The sequence below is a fragment of the Martes martes genome (genome assembly GCF_963455335.1).
Source record: "Martes martes genome assembly, chromosome: 2".
In the NCBI taxonomy this organism is placed as follows: domain Eukaryota; kingdom Metazoa; phylum Chordata; class Mammalia; order Carnivora; family Mustelidae; genus Martes; species Martes martes.
The window spans coordinates 53455325-53473778 of NC_137889.1; the positions used below are offsets into that span (position 1 = coordinate 53455325).

At 41.9% G+C, this 18454-nt stretch overlaps 1 protein-coding gene across 3 annotated transcripts in view; it reads left to right on the forward strand.

Annotated features, from left to right (window-relative positions):
* GALNT7 (polypeptide N-acetylgalactosaminyltransferase 7) overlaps positions 1–18454 on the forward strand; it is a 136593-nt gene that overhangs the window by 60887 nt on the left and 57252 nt on the right. For all 3 annotated transcript variants that reach the window (XM_080797181.1, XM_080797180.1, XM_080797179.1), the window contains exon 2: positions 7930–8390. In XM_080797181.1, coding sequence (XP_080653307.1) covers positions 7930–8390 — 461 coding nt within the window. The remainder of the gene's footprint in view (positions 1–7929; positions 8391–18454) is intronic.

Consider the following 18454-nt stretch of genomic DNA (forward strand, 5'->3'; position numbering starts at 1 on the left):
TCTGATACCTTTAAAAATGCAATGTATTGACATGGTTTTTGAAAAAGTAACTATTGTGGGGGGACGCCTGGGTGGCTCATTTAGTTTAAGTATCTGCCTTCCACTCAGGTTACGATCTTGGGGTCCTGGGATTGAGCCCTCTGTTGGGCTCTCTGGTCAGCGGGGAGGCTACTTATCCCTCTCCTTCTGCCCCTCTCGTGGTTCTCACTCTCTTTCTCTCTCTTGAATAAATAACAAAATCTTCAAAAGAATAAATTTTATAATTTTTTTTTTTAAGATTTTACTTATTTGACAGAGACATAGCGAAAGAGGGGAACACAAGCAGGGCAGTGAGAGAGGGAGAAGCATGCTTTCTGCCGAGTAGAGAACCCGAATGGGGCCCGATCCCAGAACGCTGGGATCATGACCTGAGCCGAAGGCAACCACTTAACGACTGAGCCACACAGGTGCCCCTAAATTTTATAACTTTAACCAATTTAGATGTTTACTTTGGTTGAACTAAATTTTGTTTTGAATTTTGAAAAGAGCCCAAGACTTAAAATTTGCCATATCTAGATATTCTATAGTTGACCATGATTATTCAAGATGTGCGGAGATCTGAAGAAAATTGTCAGTGCAGATGGATACTTCTCTTAAGGATACCATATGATATGCATGAAGATCCAAATCTACAAAAACAGACTAGTCGCACAATTATGGGATTTATTGGGAGACTCTTTTGTAATGGAAATTCTCTTCTGTTAAGATGATTAAATGTTCACAATGTAATATAGCTAACTTTTTAGGAAGACACCTATTGATTTCAGTAGTATTCACGACAGTACTGGGTAGATCTGTATTATATACTGTATTTTTCTTATTTGGTTAAGGAGAGGTAGCATCTTAATTAACTCAGACTGCCCCCATATGAACCTGGTAAAATCTTTCCAGTGGGTGGTTAATACTACAGCACTAACTTACACATTTGTAACTATGCTTGCCATAGCGTATTAATGAGTTTTAAGAGAAAATAAAAGGATTGGTCATTAGCTATTATGTAATAGGCAGCTCTCCACAGTCCAGTATCAGTGCTATAGTCCCTAGAGGAAGTCTGGGTCCCTCTGGCTTACTGTGACTAGTGGCTACCCTGCCGAAGTCCAATTTCTAGTACTAGAAGTGCTGACCCACATTTCTCTTGGTGGGGCACTTATCGTGACGCCAGCTGTGCTGTTTTCTTGGTTCTGTTACCTTTTGGTTTATAACCTGGCCTGGGGGGTGAAGGGGAAAAAGAAGAATTGAAGTCCCTGCAATGGGAGTTTATTTCTTTCCTCTTCTTTTTTCTTTTCTTCTCTTTTCTTTTTTTTTAAGATTTTATTTATTCATTTGACACAGAGAGAGAGAGAGAGAGAGGCAGGCAGAGGGAGAAGCAGACTCCCTGCTGAGCAGGGAGCCTGATGTGGGTCTCCATCTCATGACCTTAGCCAAAGGCGGATGCTGAACCAACTGAGCCACCAGGCGTCCCATGGCCGTCTATTTCTTTCAGAAGATAATTCTTCTATCAGAATGTAATGCTGATAAGCCACACCCTTCTTCATTTTCAATTCTGCCCTAGTTGCTAACAGAGGCCTTGCCGTGGGTCTTCAATCTCTTTCTAGTTCATGAGTCTTTACTCGTAGTTGGGATAGGTCTCTCTCCTTAAGGGAGACCATCTTAGATATTCAAGGACTGAGAAGGTCTCTGTTTAATCTTGGGTTTTTCCATTTCTGCTCTACTTAAACACAGAGAAGTCACTTGACCCCTGCCCCTCCTCTCATGACCCCCCTCCCCTTCATGCAGTCCCTATCAGTCCTCTGAAAGGAGCAGGAGCGAATGGTCTTCCGTCAGCACAACATGCCGGCAGGGATGGGTTAGCTGAGAATCCAGCTCTAGCTAAGCAGAGGGAAACAAGGGTACTGAGGGTGGAGCACCCGCTTTCCCACCCCCTTTTTGCCACAGGTGGATTGGAGTCTGGGGAGGTCCAGCCTTACAAGCACACCCAGTTTCTTCTGGGGCCTCCCTGTTTTGCCTATCTCCCTCCCTGATCTTTGTTCCTGTTGCTCACTCACCTAGGAGCAGAAGAAAGTGGAGCTAGAAAGAACATGCTGGTGTCATTCTTCTAATTAAAGGTGCTCCTTGGGGTGCCTGGGTGGCTCAGTTGGTTAGGGCTTGGACTCTTGATTTTGACTCAGGTCATGATCTTGGGGTCTTGGGATCGAGCCCCCATAGGGCTCCATGCTTAACAGACTGTGCTTGAGATTCTCTCCTCCCTCTTCCTCTGCCCCTCCACCCCCAAAATAAATAAAATCTTTTTTTTTTTTAAGGTGTTTCTTATTGAGAGGGTTTTTAAATCATGGTATTAAATTTGACTTATGTTTTTAAGTTCTGTGGCTCATGTAGCATGATAACCAAATAGTGTGAATATTGTTAGCCGTGGCCACTTTCTAAAACTAAATTGTAATTTCTGCAGAAATCATTGACTTTAGGAGCTCATGATTAAGAGCTTAAGTTTTCTAGGTTCACCTATAATTTCAAATCCAGACAAGCCTATATCTAAAAACTATTTTTCTAAATCCCTTTGTATTCCTATCGTTTCTACCAAGGCATGATCATCTTGGGAAAATACCATACTTAAGTAGAATCTGGGGGTGAAGAGGGAGCTTTGTAAGATAGAAAGTGAGTAGTCTGACCTGATTTCTGATCATACCATATTTCCATCTCATGGTAAGTGATTCTGCTTTCCAGTATATTTCCACCTTTATGAACATGGTGATCTTAAGCAGTTATCTACCGATTGTCTTTTCCATTTCTAGTCAACAGTGATTCATTGACTTTTGACTGCAGAGTAAATCAGCTGGTGCTTATGAAGATATTATAGTACCAGTGAGTCACAAAGGCACCTCCTGATTCTCATTCACTCTCAGGATGGAGTGTGTAGTTTTCCTTCTCGGGGGAGTTGAGTATTCTACGGCTTTGTAGCCATTCTTTGAATCCTGTAACATTAAGATTTGACATGATAATTTTTAATTGACTTGAGGTTAGACAGTTCTCATATTTGGTTTTGCTTTCAGATTTAATGCCATACAGGCTTTGAGAAGTGAGCAAATTCAATTTTTCTGGTGACTAGTATAGCATTATTAAGAGTACATTACTGTGGAGAAAGTATGAAGTTACATCCTGTTCTCTTGCCAATTTTGTAAAGTATTGCCTGATGTACTATCTGATCCAAGCCCCTCTTCCCATTCCCATTCCGTATTCTCCATTCTCTCTTCTCCTTTTCTTCTCTCATAACCAAAGCAGAAATTTTAGGGGTCATTCATTTATTCAGTAATATGAGGAATTAGCGCCAGGATAAACATGGGGAATGCAGTGGTTCATATGATAGATATGGGACCTACTTTTTCACAGAACTGACAGTCTAGTGCAGGGGTTGGGAGGGGTGGTGGTCACAGATCCATCCTATTGCCTGTCTTTGTGAAGAGTTTTATTGGAACACAACCATACCCACTCATTTACACATTATTGGTGGCTGCTTTTGCACTATAATGGCAGACTTGAATGATTGCAATGGAGACCCTGTGCTGTGCAGGGCCTAAAATATTTACCCTTGACCCTTTACAGAAAAAGCTAACCAACGCTTTTCCTAGGGGTATGGTGAAGGAAAAGAGTGTAAACTCTCCTTCTTAAAGAATATAAACGCTCCTGAGGGAAGTGGACCGGCAGTGGAGTGTTGTAAGCAGGGAATGTAACATGTTCATATTTGAATTTTAGAAAAGTCGCTATGGTTGCTATGTAGAAAAAAACAATGAAAGCAAGAGTACATGTATGCATTAGAAGGAGAAGCACTCAGTGTAGTGGTTAAGAGCATGGACTCTTTAATAAATGTTCAATTAGCCAACATATAGTACATCATTGGTTTTCGATGTAGTGTTCAATGACTCATTAGTTGTGTATAACACCCAGTAAGAGCATGGACTTTTTTTTTTTTTTTAATGATTTTATTTATTTATTTGACCGACAGAGATCACAAGTAGGCAGAGAGGCAGGCAGAGAGAAAGAGGGGGAAGCAGGCTCCTCGCTGAGCAGAGAGCCCAGTGTGGGGCTGATCCCAGAACCCTGGGATCATGACCTGAGCCCAAGGCAGACGCTTAATCCATTGAGCCATCCAGGTGCCCCAAGAGCATGGACTCTTGAGCCAGACTGCCGATATGCAAATTTTGGACCTACCATGTAAAGATTCTGATGTTGAGTAACTTTCTGTCAGATTTTCTACTGGTAAAATGGGAACGGTAATCACAGACCCTAACTCTTGGCAAAATACATAAATAAATCGATATATACAAAGCACTTAGAACATAATGTTTACAATCATTACTATTATCACTATTGTAGTAATCCTGTTAAGGGGTGAGGGTGGTCTGAACTGAGGGGCAGTGGTGGAAGTGGTCAAATTCAGGCACTACAAAGTCAATAGAATTGACAGGTATCAGGGATTGATTGGACATCAGTAGGCAAGATCAAAGAGAACAAGAAGTTGAGGATGAAATGCAAGTGTTGGATTTGATCAGTTGAGTAGATGGTGGTTCCTGTCCCCAAAGCAGGGAAAGACCATAATCGAAACAGGTTTGTGATGTGAGGTAAATAGAAGTTCAGTTTGGGATATCTTAAGTTTGGGTACTAGGTTGATATAAGTAGAAGTCTAACATGGGACTAGATTAATATATATATAGATGTAAGATAGATTGATAAAGATTGATACAAGTAGAAATTTGAGAAGCAGCCAACAGTAAGGATTAGAGGAGTGTGATGTGGGCTAAGGAGAGGGATGTAGGAATGGTTGATGTAAATCTGGTCATAATGCTTCAAAAAAAAGGACAACCCAGAATGAAGCTGGAATGATAGGTAGATGTCTAAGAGAACTATGAGGAACACCAGCAGTGGAAGATCAGACAAAGAACCCTTAAGTCAAGAAAAGATCTAATTTGGTGGAAGATAAGCATGAAGTTTAAATCCATTAAATATTCTCTTGTTGAGGCGGGTGAATTTGAAAAATATTTAAATTTGCAAGTTTTGCATTAGCATAGGCCAACCTAAACCATAGTGTGTATTTCACAGTGTGGGTCTTTCATGTACTACAATTTCATGTACTGCCATATTCCATTCTCTTCCAGTATACACCATGCACTTTATGGAATTTTAGGCAACGGTAGAGTGGTTGCTGGGGTTACAGATGCTGACATCTGATGACCTGTTCATTCTGCTTTTCTGTGTTTGACATTTCCTACCCCTCATTTTCTTTTTCTTTCTTTTTTTTTTTTTTTTTTTTTTTTTTACCTCCTCTGTTACAGATTCACTGGAGCCTTGATGTGCAATATTGAAGTGGGGGCGATGGTCTTCTTTATGTGTTATACTTGGTTCAGCATCAATATCTTAGGTCCAGTATCTTAGAGTTTTGAGATCTTTCTGTTTTAATTTGCCTACAACACTGCCACAACACTTTTCTTTTAGAAAGAGCTGGGAGATAAGTTGGAGCACCATACACTTTTTCCATCCTCTGAGGCAGTAGGGCTCACAGGTTAGGCTCCAGCTAAGTCCTTGCTACTGAGATGTGTGATGATAGAAGCCTGATCCAGAAGCCTTATCTCCCTTATCACACATGCCTGAAGAAAGGTATCACATTTATACAATCAGGCTGAGTGTTGCATTTTAAATTTGGTTTTGTGTTATAGGAGGAAAATTATGGAAAAACTTCAAAGTGGACCAAAAAGATTATTAGGTATACTCTCTGGCGTGGCTTCTAGATTATCTTGCCCTTTCCTTATCGTTGAGCTATTTGACAGTGGCTAGAAACAGCAGAATACTGAGATAATGCAAAAGATTCTCGTCCATTGAAATGGAAATTGTGTACAGTGAGTGCAGTGGGTTATTGCCTTGTAGGTATTGACCAACATTACCAGTCGTGCATCTGTTTATAAACCCTCTGCAGCATCATTGATGTTTAGATATTTGTTCTTTGGATTCCCCTTCGAACCACTTGTAACACCATACCGGTTTCCTTTTTAAATAACGAGTTAATTAAAATCTATGTCCCATGCTAAAAACAATTGTTTTGTTACCTACACACATGTGTTTATATGTGCATATAACATCTCTAGAAAGATTCCCAAAGTGCTGCCTGTGATTGCCTCTATAGGAGAGGAGGCCAGAAAACATGCTTTTCATTAGATGCCCTTTTGGGTCCTTGGAATATTCTATCATATGCTTATATTACCTAAACAAATAAATTTTAAAAATTCCTTTTTGAACTCCCCCAAATCAATCCTTAGCTAGCGCTTACCAAAACTTCAAGTAAATTCACATTTAAATTAACTGGCTGGGTGATGGACCCTGGGGAGGGTATGTGTTGTGGGGAGCGCTTTGTACTGTATAAGACTGGTAGAATTACAGACCTGTACCCCTGAACCAAATAATACATTATATGTTAATAAAGATTTTAATACTAAAAATAAATTAATGAACTGGCTTTCTAAAGAGATCTTTCTCAATAAACTCCCAGCAGATAGCAACCTACATCTCAGTGTCATACCTAGCACTTTACTTCCGTACTCTTTATGAGACTGACGCGCTACCTACTGCGCTAACGAGGCACCTTACTTCCGTACTCTTTAAAATCAAGTTTTAAACTTTCCTCTTCAAGATAGCTCTAACACTGTAGCCACATTTTGGTCCAATAGCCCTAATTCTATTATGAATCTATGAAGGGCTCCGATAGTCTCAGTGTGGAGGGGAGCTGCAGACCCGTTCGCCTGTTTTGCAGTTTGAAGTTCACCTTGCTTCTTCCCCAGCTGTGCATACTCAATAATCCTCTTGTCTAATTATAGCCAGCAGCTCTTCCTCTGAGCTAAAGGTTCTCAAGCTTGGATGCATATTAAAATCACTTGGGGGAGCTTTTGAAAATGGGAATGCCCAGACCAATTAAATCACAAGGTCTGGGGGGGGGGGGGACACAGACATCAGTATTTCTTAAAGTCACTGAGGTGATGCTAATATTGGAAAACACTGTCCTGTGCAATGAATGGTACTGATTTAGCAAAAACTTCACATAGGATACCTCAGCAGCAAAAGCACTCAGGATTTCTGACCGAAAGATCTGTGCAGGTGGTGAGGAAGGTCCACACGGACACAGGAGGCAGCCTTCCAGAGTATCTGTATGCCCCAAATCTGTTTTAACTTAGACTACCTCTGGAATGGGGCAGACTAGGTATTTGGTGTGGTTTAAAAGCCTGAAATGACTTGGTCAGTCTTTAGCATTTTGTTTTTGTTTGCCTTTAAAAAAAAAAAATAGTTCTGAATTCAGCTAACCTCTCACTGAGTAGAAAACACCGACTGTTGAGTGCATTTCCCTGCCTTTTCCTCTGCCGTGAGTGGCACGAAGCCAGCCTCGTGGTGGGTGACATCTAATACCACTGCCACCATATGGCTGCATTCCTGACAAATAGTTATATTTATCACACACCGGACATCTGGGAAAACCACATACTGTACATGACCTATTAACTGTCTGTTTTTGTCAAAGCTCCTAGAACCCCATTGCTTTCACCCATAACAGTGTACTTTAGTAAGACGTCTTTGGTGGGAGAGCTAGTTTTAGAAGGGGAGAGGTTAAAGAACATGTATCCATTCATTTATTTTGGAATGGTAAGGCAAGGAAATAGTCTATTTCTTGGGATGTCCTCCCCTCGCCCCAAAGATATCTTTTTAATGGGAAGTCCTGATGAATAGCCTGCTTCTGTTTAACATTTTAAATCATTGTATTGTTGCCTCAGCCTTTTATTAAACATGAAAATTCGTATCATAAACTCTGCTGCGATTGCCTTCATGCACTTATTGTATATCCCCCTCCCTTTTGTATAGGAAGACAGAGATGTCAATAACCCCATGCCTAACCGAGGAGGCAATGGATTAGCTCCTGGGGATGACAGATTCAAACCTGTGGTACCATGGCCTCATGTTGAAGGAGTAGAAGTGGACTTAGAGTCTATTAGAAGAAAAAACAAGGCGAAAAATGAACAAGAGCGCCATGCTGGAGGAGATAACCAGAAAGACATAATGCAGAGGCAGTATCTCACATTTAAGCCTCAGACATTCACCTACCGAGATCCTGTGCTACGTCCAGGGATCCTCGGTAACTTTGAACCCAAAGAACCTGAGCCTCATGGAGTGGTTGGTGGCCCTGGAGAGAACGCCAAGCCATTGGTTTTGGGACCAGAATTCAAACATGCAGTTCAAGCCAGCATTAAAGAGTTTGGATTTAACATGGTGGCAAGTGACATGATCTCGCTGGACCGCAGCGTCAATGACTTGCGACAAGAAGAGTAAGCACACATCCTCTTCTTTCTAAAATTGGGGCAGCTATTGTTCTGATAGATATTTATTTAGATTGTTAGACTGGAGAAAATATCTTTGCCTTTATTTCAAGGAAATAAAAGGCTCTTCGGTCTGCAAAATGGCCAGAAGGAAGAGATCGCTTCATTTATGCCGTTAGATTGAAGGTATGACCTATAAAATTCTGGGGGTTTTACATCAGTGCTACTCACGTGTGGTCCCTGGACTGGCACCAGTCTGTGAATTTTTGTTACCAGTCCACAATGAAAAAGTGAATTTGTGCCAGAGTGTAAACCAACCAGTAAATAATTTGTTTAGGACAAGTGACAATCTTTTAATAACAAAACTTTCTCGATGCATTGATTTTCACTATGGATCAAGCACGTTGTCTTGTTGGAATAATAACAAATAGTAACGCTACTCTAGATGAGTCCTGTAATTACCTAGATGTTGATTTTTCCCTTAACTTTTTTTCTTAGTCCTGCACCTGGAAATCGGAACTCTGGGTCTATGCAAAAGGAGTCCCCAAGCACATAAAACTATGGCCTAAACTTCCAAATTATTTTCATGGAGTTTGATTTAAAATAAAGGATCAAAGGATCCCCAACTCTTAACTTGATAGCCAGTGGTTACTGAATGAACTCAAAGCTTTTCTCTTTCAGTTTATTTAATAACCTGTTCTACCTCTGTAGGATCTAAATAGCCTCTATTAACATGATGCAAATTTAATTCTGTGTTAGTAGAAAGCTCTCAAAATGTATTCTGATGATGGATTGTTAATGTAATCTTTGTCCTAAAAGGTTAACACCTTTATGCTCACACACACAGACCCCATTGCAGCGTTCCTTATGACCGTTAAGAAAGATTCTCTACTTAATATAGTGCTACTCAATAGACTTTTTTCCTTTTTAAATTTTTGTTTAAATTATAGTTAAGTTAACATACAGTGCAGCATTGGTTTCAGGAGTAGAATTCAGGGATTCGTCACTTCCATACAACACCCAGTGCTCATCACAAGTGCCCTCCTTTAGCCCCATCCCCCATCTTGCCCATCCCCCACCCACCTGCCCTCCAGTGGCCCTCAGTTCTCTATAGTTGAGAGTCTCACATGGTTTGCCTCTCTTTTTCTTTTCCCCATCCCATACATTCATCTGTTTTGTTTCTTGAATTTCAAGACTTTGGACATTCATATATTAATTGGTAAGAGTGAGAGGGGGTGAATGAAATGTGCAAAGAAAGCAGAGGAGTAGAAGTACAGAACCATCACGAGCATCTCAAGGGACAGTGAAGGAGAATCCTGGAGCAATTGATTCTAAATCAAAGTAGAGGCTTGCCTGGTCACAAGGTTGCCAGATTTAGCAAATAAAAACAGAGGACACTCGGTTAGATTTGAATTTCAGATGAATAATGAAGAACATTAAGTATAAATATATCCCAAATGGTGTATGGGACATACTTTAGAAAATAATTGTTTCTCTGAAACCTGAATATAACCAGGTGTCCTGTACCCCTCCAGTCGGGGGTGGAGGGTGGTGGTTATGGAGCTAGAACTGCCACATGAGTACCCTTTAGGACCCCTGTGAGGCTCTGCAGTCCCTTATCCGGAGTGTGTCCCGGTTATCTAAAATATAATACTTAAACATACTGTTTATCCCTGTGACAGAAGGTTCTTTGAGAACCTATCAATGGCATTCTCATCACTGAGAAGGGAAGGGGAGAGTAACACAGATTGACTTCCCACTCCATGCCAAGTCTTACTATAGGTTCTCTTACTTAAATTCTTACAACCAAACCTTGAGAGTTTTTACCTGTGTAGGTAGTCTGAAGCTTGGAGCTCTGACTTCCCTGTGTTTGCCCAGCAAAATGGCAGAGTTGTGGTTCAAGCCAGGGTGATTTGGTGTGAAAGCCCTATCTTTCCACCATATGTCGTTACCTCAAGGTAGGTCTTCCCCAGGTGACATGCCTCTGTGCCATGTTACAGTCTGTGGGTGAACTTAGTGTAGAAATGGAGGTTTTTAGCACTTGGGCAATTTGTAAAAGATAGATCATTAAAAACACCAATATAGGGGTGCCTGGGTGGCTCAGTGGGTTAAAGCCTCTGCCTTCCGCTCAGGTCATGATCCCAGGGTCCTGGGATCAAGCCCCGCATTGGGCTCTCTGCTCAGCAGGGAGCCTGCTTCCCCTCCTTTCTCTTTCTGCCTGCCTCTCTGCCTACTGTGATCTCTGTCTGTCAAATAAATAAATAAAATCTTTAAAAAAAAAACAAAACAAAATACCAGTATAAATCTGGCTCACTTTTCAACATAAGAAATAGGCTAAGAAAGTCAAATGACCTACAAGACAGAGAAGTACACGCCTGTCTGTCTCCCTCTCCTTCACCCCACACATCCATTCTGTCTGCAGGCCTCTAGCTTCTGCCACCAAAACAGGTCTCCGATTACTTCTGAGACGAGTTCTTTCATTCCCACTGCCACCACCCAAGTCCGGGCCACCATCATCTCTCTTGAAATTCTGCAAGAATCTCCCTCACGGTTTCTCCATTTCAACTTCTGCCTCCTACCTTTCCCCACAGAAGCCAGTATGGTGTCTGAACCACACAACTCTAGCTTTATCTACAATGATTCTTTGCCTTCCCCGTGCACTTAAATAAAACCCAAACTCCTAAGCGGCAGCTGCAACCCTTCCTTGTCTTGACAACCTCCTCTTGTTACTGTGCTCTGGCTCAGAGTGTTCTAGCTGGGCTGGCCTTCCCTGTCTCTTTGCCTGTGCTCTTCCCTCCTCTGTGAATACTGTGGCTGGCTCCTTCCCATTCTTTAGGTCTTAGTAGAAGCTCTCTAACCATGCTGTCTAATTTGGTAATGCCCTGCTTTATTTTTTAGTACTGCTCTCTGGCCATTTCATTCATAGTGCATATCCAATTTTATAATTTATCAAATTTATATAGGTATTGGTTTATTTCGTTGTTTATTGACCATCTTTCTTACTGCATGATAAGGTCCTGGGAGTGAGGAGTTTGCCTGTTTTCTTCACCAGCCGCTTCCAATAGCTGACAGCCAGTTGATAAATATCTGTTGAGAGAATGAGTGAATGAATGAATGAATGGAATCTGCTAGGGTTCAAACCTTGATTTCATTACCAGATGTGAGATCTTTGACCAGTTACTTATACTCTGTTACCTAATCCTTAAAATTAGTCTAACAATACCTGTCTCCCTGGATTGGCATTGGAATTAAATGATATAATAGGCTAAAAGTCTTCTGTCACAGGCCTGGTGGTTGGGCACTTAAGTGTTCTTGAATAATAATAATAATTATTATTATTATTATTATTATTATTATTGCGGCACTTTCTTCAGGTCATATACCATCTTGTCAAAATTTTCATGTTTTCAGTTCTATTTAACTTTGAGGTCCTCTTTTGCTTTTTGGAAAATGTAAATGTCACACACTCCCTTATCTTCATCATCTTGCTTCTACTTGTACCTTCCATGATGGCAACGCCTTCCCCTCTTCTGTGGTAAGTTTTTTGGACATACCGATAATTGCCGCCTAAACCTCCAATCTCTCTGAGTACTCTCTGCTCTCGTATAACTTCCTTCCTTCCTTTCTCTCTCCCTTGTCCTTTCTTTCCGGCCTTCCTCATTGCATCCCTCTTTTCCTCTCTTTCCTCTCCCTTCCTTCTTTCTTCCGTGCCACGCATAGGCTGATCACTTTCTGTGCTCTTTTCTCTTGCATAAGTACTTAGAAATAGGATATTGCATGTTTCTATGTATCATTCTTTTAAGTACATTGTCCCCAGTCAAACAGAAGGACCCAAGACTATCTTAGCAAATGCTCCTAAACCCCTCTTTAAACTTCTATGCTGGTGAGAAAACTCTTTTATGCTTCAAAGTACTCAAACATTATAACCCCCAGAAGGTTTTTTTTGTTTTTGAGAGAGAGATCGTGCAAGCAAGCTTGTGGGGGGAGAAGCAGCAGAACAGGGAGATAGAGAGTCTTAAACAGATATCAAGCTCAGTGCGGGGCCCAGGCAGATCTTGATCTCATGACCCCGAGACCATGACCTGAGCCAAAAATCAAGAGTTTGATGCTGCGCCACCCAGGGAGTCCCCCCAATTTTTTTTTCTTTTTTTAAAGATTTTATTTATTTATTTGACAGAGATCACAAGTAGGCAGAGAGGCAGGCAGAGAGAGAGAGAGAGAGAGGAAGGGAAGCAGGCTCCCTGCTGAGCAGAGAGCCCGATGCGGGGCTTGATCTCAGGACCCTGGGATCATGACCTGAGCTGAAGGCAGAGGCTTTAACCCACTGAGCCACCCAGGTGCCCCCCCCCATTTTTAAAAAACTGAATCCAGATCCGCCCCCCCTCCAAGATTTGATTTATTTATTTTAGAGAAAGTACTCGAGCAGAGCAGGGAGGGAGATAGAGGGAATCTGCAGTAGACTCCATGCAGAGCCCATCATTGGCTCCATCCCATCATGACCTGAGCCAAAACCAAGAGTCACTTAACTGACTGAACCACCCAGGTGCCCCAAATCCAGATTACTTTTTAAACTTGATTCTTTCTCATACTTAAAAAAAGAGAGAGAGAGAGATAGGCTTCATTCCTCTTTGAACACTGAAAATTCAATGTAGAAAAATAATTTCAAGTAGAGTTATTTGTAAATTAAGATGTGGATAGTCTTAAGAATTTAATGTAAAATTTAAAGGCCAGCAATAAATAAAACATCCCTAAATTTTTACATATTATCCAATATGCAAATTAGCACTTTTCTCCTTTTCTGGGAAATGTATTGAAAACAAACATGCATCCATATCACACATACAACCTCCCTCATGCTCATCCCACATGGAGAATGTGCTACATAGAGCCCACCAGAGACTGACTTGGTGTTGCTGACTTTCTGCAGCTTTGGAATATAGGCCTTATCAGCCCTGTTCTCTTGCATCCATCAGACATTTATTCATTTTTTTTTAAGATTTTATTTATTTCAGAGAGAGATAGAGAGGTAGAGAGAGCACGAGCAGGGGGCAGCAGGGAGAGGGAGAAGCAGCTCCCCACTGAGCAGACAGCTTGCCATGGGGCTCAATCCCAGGACCCCAGGACGATGATCTGAGCCAAGGGCAGCCACTTAGCCAACTGAGCCACCTAGGCACCCCTCCATCAGACATTTAAATGAGCCAGCTGCCAAGCTTGGAAACAGTCTTTGGGGCTATTTGTCCAGCTGTGACATCTGACACTGTGGCTTGTTTGTTCTTGTGGCTGTTCATCGTCTTTTCAGATGACTGTTCTCTACCTTAGAAGCAAGACAGAACTGCCCAGCTGCCAACATGACTCATACTTATGTATGTTACAGCTTTGAATTACATGCACTGGCTGAGTAATTTACTGGCTGTTGATTGCTTGTTAAGAGTGAGTAACTGTATTTTGAGTGAACTGGAGGCCTACTTCTTTTTTAGAAACTTGATCCAAGAATGACTTCACCTGCCTTCACACAAATATCCTATAAAAAACACAGTTTTTTTTTGACAGTTTGACAGTTATCGAGTATCTCCAATAAGCAATGCACTGTGCTAATCCATTGGTTGACAAGACACAGTCCCTGCCTTTAGACACCTCCCCATCTGCCCCTGGGGGAAGGGAAAGAAATCTATAACATAAGAGTCCTAGGAAAGGGGTGAGCCAAATAATGTGGTTCAGAGTGGGGAGGGGTACTTGACAGGAGTCTGAACAAGATGGAGGGAGGGGGAACACCAGGGCTGAAGCCTGGAAGATGGGTAGAGTCTCCCCAGGAAGAGTTCCAGGTTTAGAAGACTTCAAGACAGCCAGTGACTAGGAGAGAAGCAAGTGGTGTAATATATACTTGGGTCAGGAAGTATGTGTAGAGATACTGGTAGGATAAGTAGGTTCACATTTGGGAGACTGCAGGGTCACACACAAAGTCATGGGTTGGTGGTCAGGAAAGACCCACCAAGGGTTACACAGAGAATCTTAGGAATATCAGATAGGTAAAGGTGTTGAGAACGGATTACAGGGTGGAGACCAGTTGGAGGGTTAGTAGCTCTAGACCAGGAGCTTCAGTGAAGGGTATAGAACCAGAAAAAGGAGACTCTGTAAGAGAACAGAATCAGTAGGCCTTGGCAGCTTGATGGAGTGGAAGGAGGAATCAAAGAGAAACCCAGTGCTTGGACGGGCAGCAGCACAAAGAATGGCGCCCTTAGCACGGACACGTGGTTGGAGCGGAGCAGGCTGCTCTGCTCAGAGCTCAGTGGCCTGAACCACGTTTCTCCCAGCTATAGGTGAATTCCCGCAGAGCCCAGCAGGATGCGGAGGCCACGTGTGGGAAAAGGTGGCATGGTCTGTTTGTGAGTATGTTAGATTTCCTTCAAATAAAGCTCCAGATTTTATTTCCCCTGCTGGGAACTAACTGCCGATGCAAATACATGGAAATTATTCTTGCCCTTTTTCTGCCCAAGAAGACAGACAATCAGAGGTATATAATCCAAGCTATTTTGTTTCAAACAAATGAATTAAATATTTTGACTTGTTGAGCAAATTCATCTGCTTCTAATACTTAACCTTTCCTCCTACCTACGTACCAATTGCATTTTTATTTTGTAGAAAGCTATCTTCGTTGCATTTACAAAGTGAAATAATAGATGTTAAAGTGCTCCAAAAATTCTAAGAGCTATGCAAATATTAATATGATTAATTGTTAATAACTTCCTTAAGCTTGTCTGTGGGAAATTGAAGGTTTTGTTTTTTTTTTTATAAGAAATTTTCACTTACACTCATGCCTTATATACCAGACAATTCTCTTCTTACCTGATACCAAAATATTCATGTTTATACTCTTATTTAAGGTGAATTGTGATCATGAGATTTTTTTTTTCTTTTTCTATTTGTGTTAAAGGCTTTCTTTAATACCTTTGGAATATAGTGCTATAATTTATAAAACATGCCATTTTCAAAACATTTATTTTGTTGAAATGGTATAGGGTTCCTTTTAAATCTCAGTTTCTACCAATGACCCATAGTTTTCAGTTAGAGCTACCTAAAACTCTGAGCCAGTCATCAGAAGTTAAAACAAATTATTAGAATGTATAAACCCGATATACACATACATATGTGAATCATGTACGTGCATATGGATTTCAGCATTATGTCCCTATTTCTATTAGAATATATGGTGGACCCCATCCAAACTGCACTGATCACAGTTACCAACACCTGGTCGTTTTCTCTCATGATTGGCCCAAGATGTGTCTCATTTTTCAAACTACAGTTTGGGAACCCTAGGTCTGATCTGCAGGAAACACATCTGAAATTGGTTTCAGATGACCCATGATGGACATATTGCTTCTTTTTGGTCTTCAGAGGTATTACTTTCTAACTGGCTTGAAAATTTTTACTCTTAGAAGTCACTTTTTGTGAGTTTAGTGGTTTTCCAGACTAACTTTAAAAATAGCGTTCTAATGCCCAGATTCTCTTTTTCCTTTTCCTCTAAACCCACATACACACATGTGCACAGACACAAGCACACACACAGGTGCACACTTTGCACGTTGGCGTTTTCTCAATACGGTAGCATGGCTGATTTTTATTTAAGGTCCTGGCTGACAACGGGAGATATTATTTCGCTGAAGTGGAATTATTACAGATCGGGGGCAAGTTAGGTCATCCCAGTTTCCAAAGCAGTTGAAGAGGGTCCCTTGTTCATAAATGAGCCTACAAAAACTGGAGATAGAGGGAATTCGCTCTAAGCCATCATGAGCAGAGTAGCAATCTTGAGTGCCACTCTCCCCTTGATCATATGCTGGGATGGCTCCCTTCCTTCGGTGGAAACATTCCTCTCCTGCCAAGACTTCATTTGGTTGATAAAGTCGTTCCCATTCTCTAGTCATTATCCAAGTTGCTCTGTTGAAAGGGACTTTGCTCCATTTCCGCTGCATCCCCACCACTGGCATTACAGAAGTGTGACTAAGAAATGCCCGATGAAAAACTAAATCAGGTGACTCTTTTTGTTTTTTCAAGCCCTCCACCGCCAACCAGGAATTTAGAATAAGTTAGAAAAATACGTAGAGAGACACCACTGGATAACCCATAACATCCCACTCCAAAGACAGACAATTTCAGCAAAAGAAAATCTTGACTCTTTTTTCCCCCCACTTTAGGCTAAGTTTCCCACCCATGAGGAGCACTGCCATGGAGGTTAAGGGATTTTTTTTTTTTAAGATTTATTTATTTGACAGTCAGAGATCGCAAGTAGGCAGAGAGGCAGGCAGAGAGAGAGGAGGAAGCAGGCTCCCTGCTAAGCAGAGAGCCCGATGCAGGGCTCCATCCCAGGACCCTGAGAGCATCACCTGAGCTGAAGGCAGAAGCTTTAACCCACTAAGCCACCCAGGCGCCCCAAGGGATGTTTTTTGTGCCCACTCCTACTAGAGCCTCTGAGTTTTGGAAATAACGATCATTTCACCGTGTTTAGTCCTTGTCCTCTGCTATAAGGTTATCAGATCCCACCCACCCCCCCACCCCCTCGGGAGAGCTCCAGACGCAGATCCAGGCAGGCCACAGTGCGGTGTGGGTGCCGAACACCAGTCCCTCCCCTGGGGGGGTTGCACAACCTGCTGTGGTAATTGAGCAGCTCAGATGAGTAGAGGCAGCCAGACTATTAGGTACAGCCTGTTAATTCCAGTGTGTGTTCCCTTAGTGAGTGTGGACTTGTGTGTGTGTGTTGAATAAGAGAGATGCTAGAGGCACCAGCTACACTCGCTACTGTGTTAAGCTGCCAGTGGATCCAGAGACGCTGAGAGGAAATGGACTGGGGAAGAAGGGTGTCTCCGGATCAGACTTTTAATTTTGGCAAAGCTGCTCTGTATTAGAATCAAATGTCCCCCAGGACCTACAGGAAGGAAAACACAAGCCCCTGGGGTTTAAAGGCTGCAAAGGATGGCTCATGAATGTCAGTGGTGATTTTAGCTAAGATTTTATTCTCAGGGCTCTCGTCCCGACGTTCCCCATGCTTGGAGTGGTCTGGTCCTATCTCTGTTTTAGGTCCTATTTGCTTCTCTTTCTTTTTTGAAATACATGATTTTGCAAAACAGAGTTTTACCTGGAGATTATCTATCCATCTCTCTATGACCTTGTAGCAGAAGTGTTTGTATTGTACCTCAGGGGTAGTCAAAGCCAAACTTGCGGACATAGGATCATAGTGTGACTGCAAAGTCATAATATAGGGTGTTTTCCACATTTAAGATGAATTCTGTACATGGAACTGGTTAACTGTTAAGCCAAGCATGAACGGACCTTTAAGGAAAGGGACAACTCTATCCCTTATTTATTCCGGAAGCCCCTGCAAAACTCTGGGAGGTGGTGCTCTGTAAGGGAGTGCTCATGTTGGGCCGCACACTAGGGAGAAACTTTGGCCAGTTGAGAGCCAGGTCTCGCTACTGTCATATTAGGCTGTAAAAGCCGGAGGTGACAGCCTCACCCCTTCCACAGAGACACGTGCGGTTACCTCTGGGATAGCTGGTAGAAAGGACTAGTTTGGGAGAAAAGCAAAAAGTAGGCTGTGGGAGAGATGGCAGTCTTTAAAAGTGGTTGTACCAGGTCAAAGCCTTCCTTCCTCTTGATTGGTTGAGTTTCAGGCTGACATCCACTCCTCAGTCTGTGGGCCAATTGTGACAGCCCCCCAACGGCAGAGACAAGTCCTTGGGCGGGGGGGGGGGTGGGGTGGGCTGTAAAGCAGGATCATCGGTACCAATTCTTTTTCATAAGCATGTATTGTAGAAGTAGTGAGATGAATAATTTGCTGTACAACTTCTTGAGTGCACTTGTAAATTACTTATCTTTGCCCACTTTAAGCTGAGTATGTTAAAAAATGCACTTGGTATGTTGCAAATAGAATTATCACTCTTGGAACACAGAAGGTGAACATGCTAAAAAAGTAAAAAAGTCAAGCGAATTGCATGAGTTAAAATTATGTTAAAATACAGTGTAAGTTCAATAATATCTAGGAAATGGCCCGTAGTTTTTGCTCTCCTCTTCACGGCATC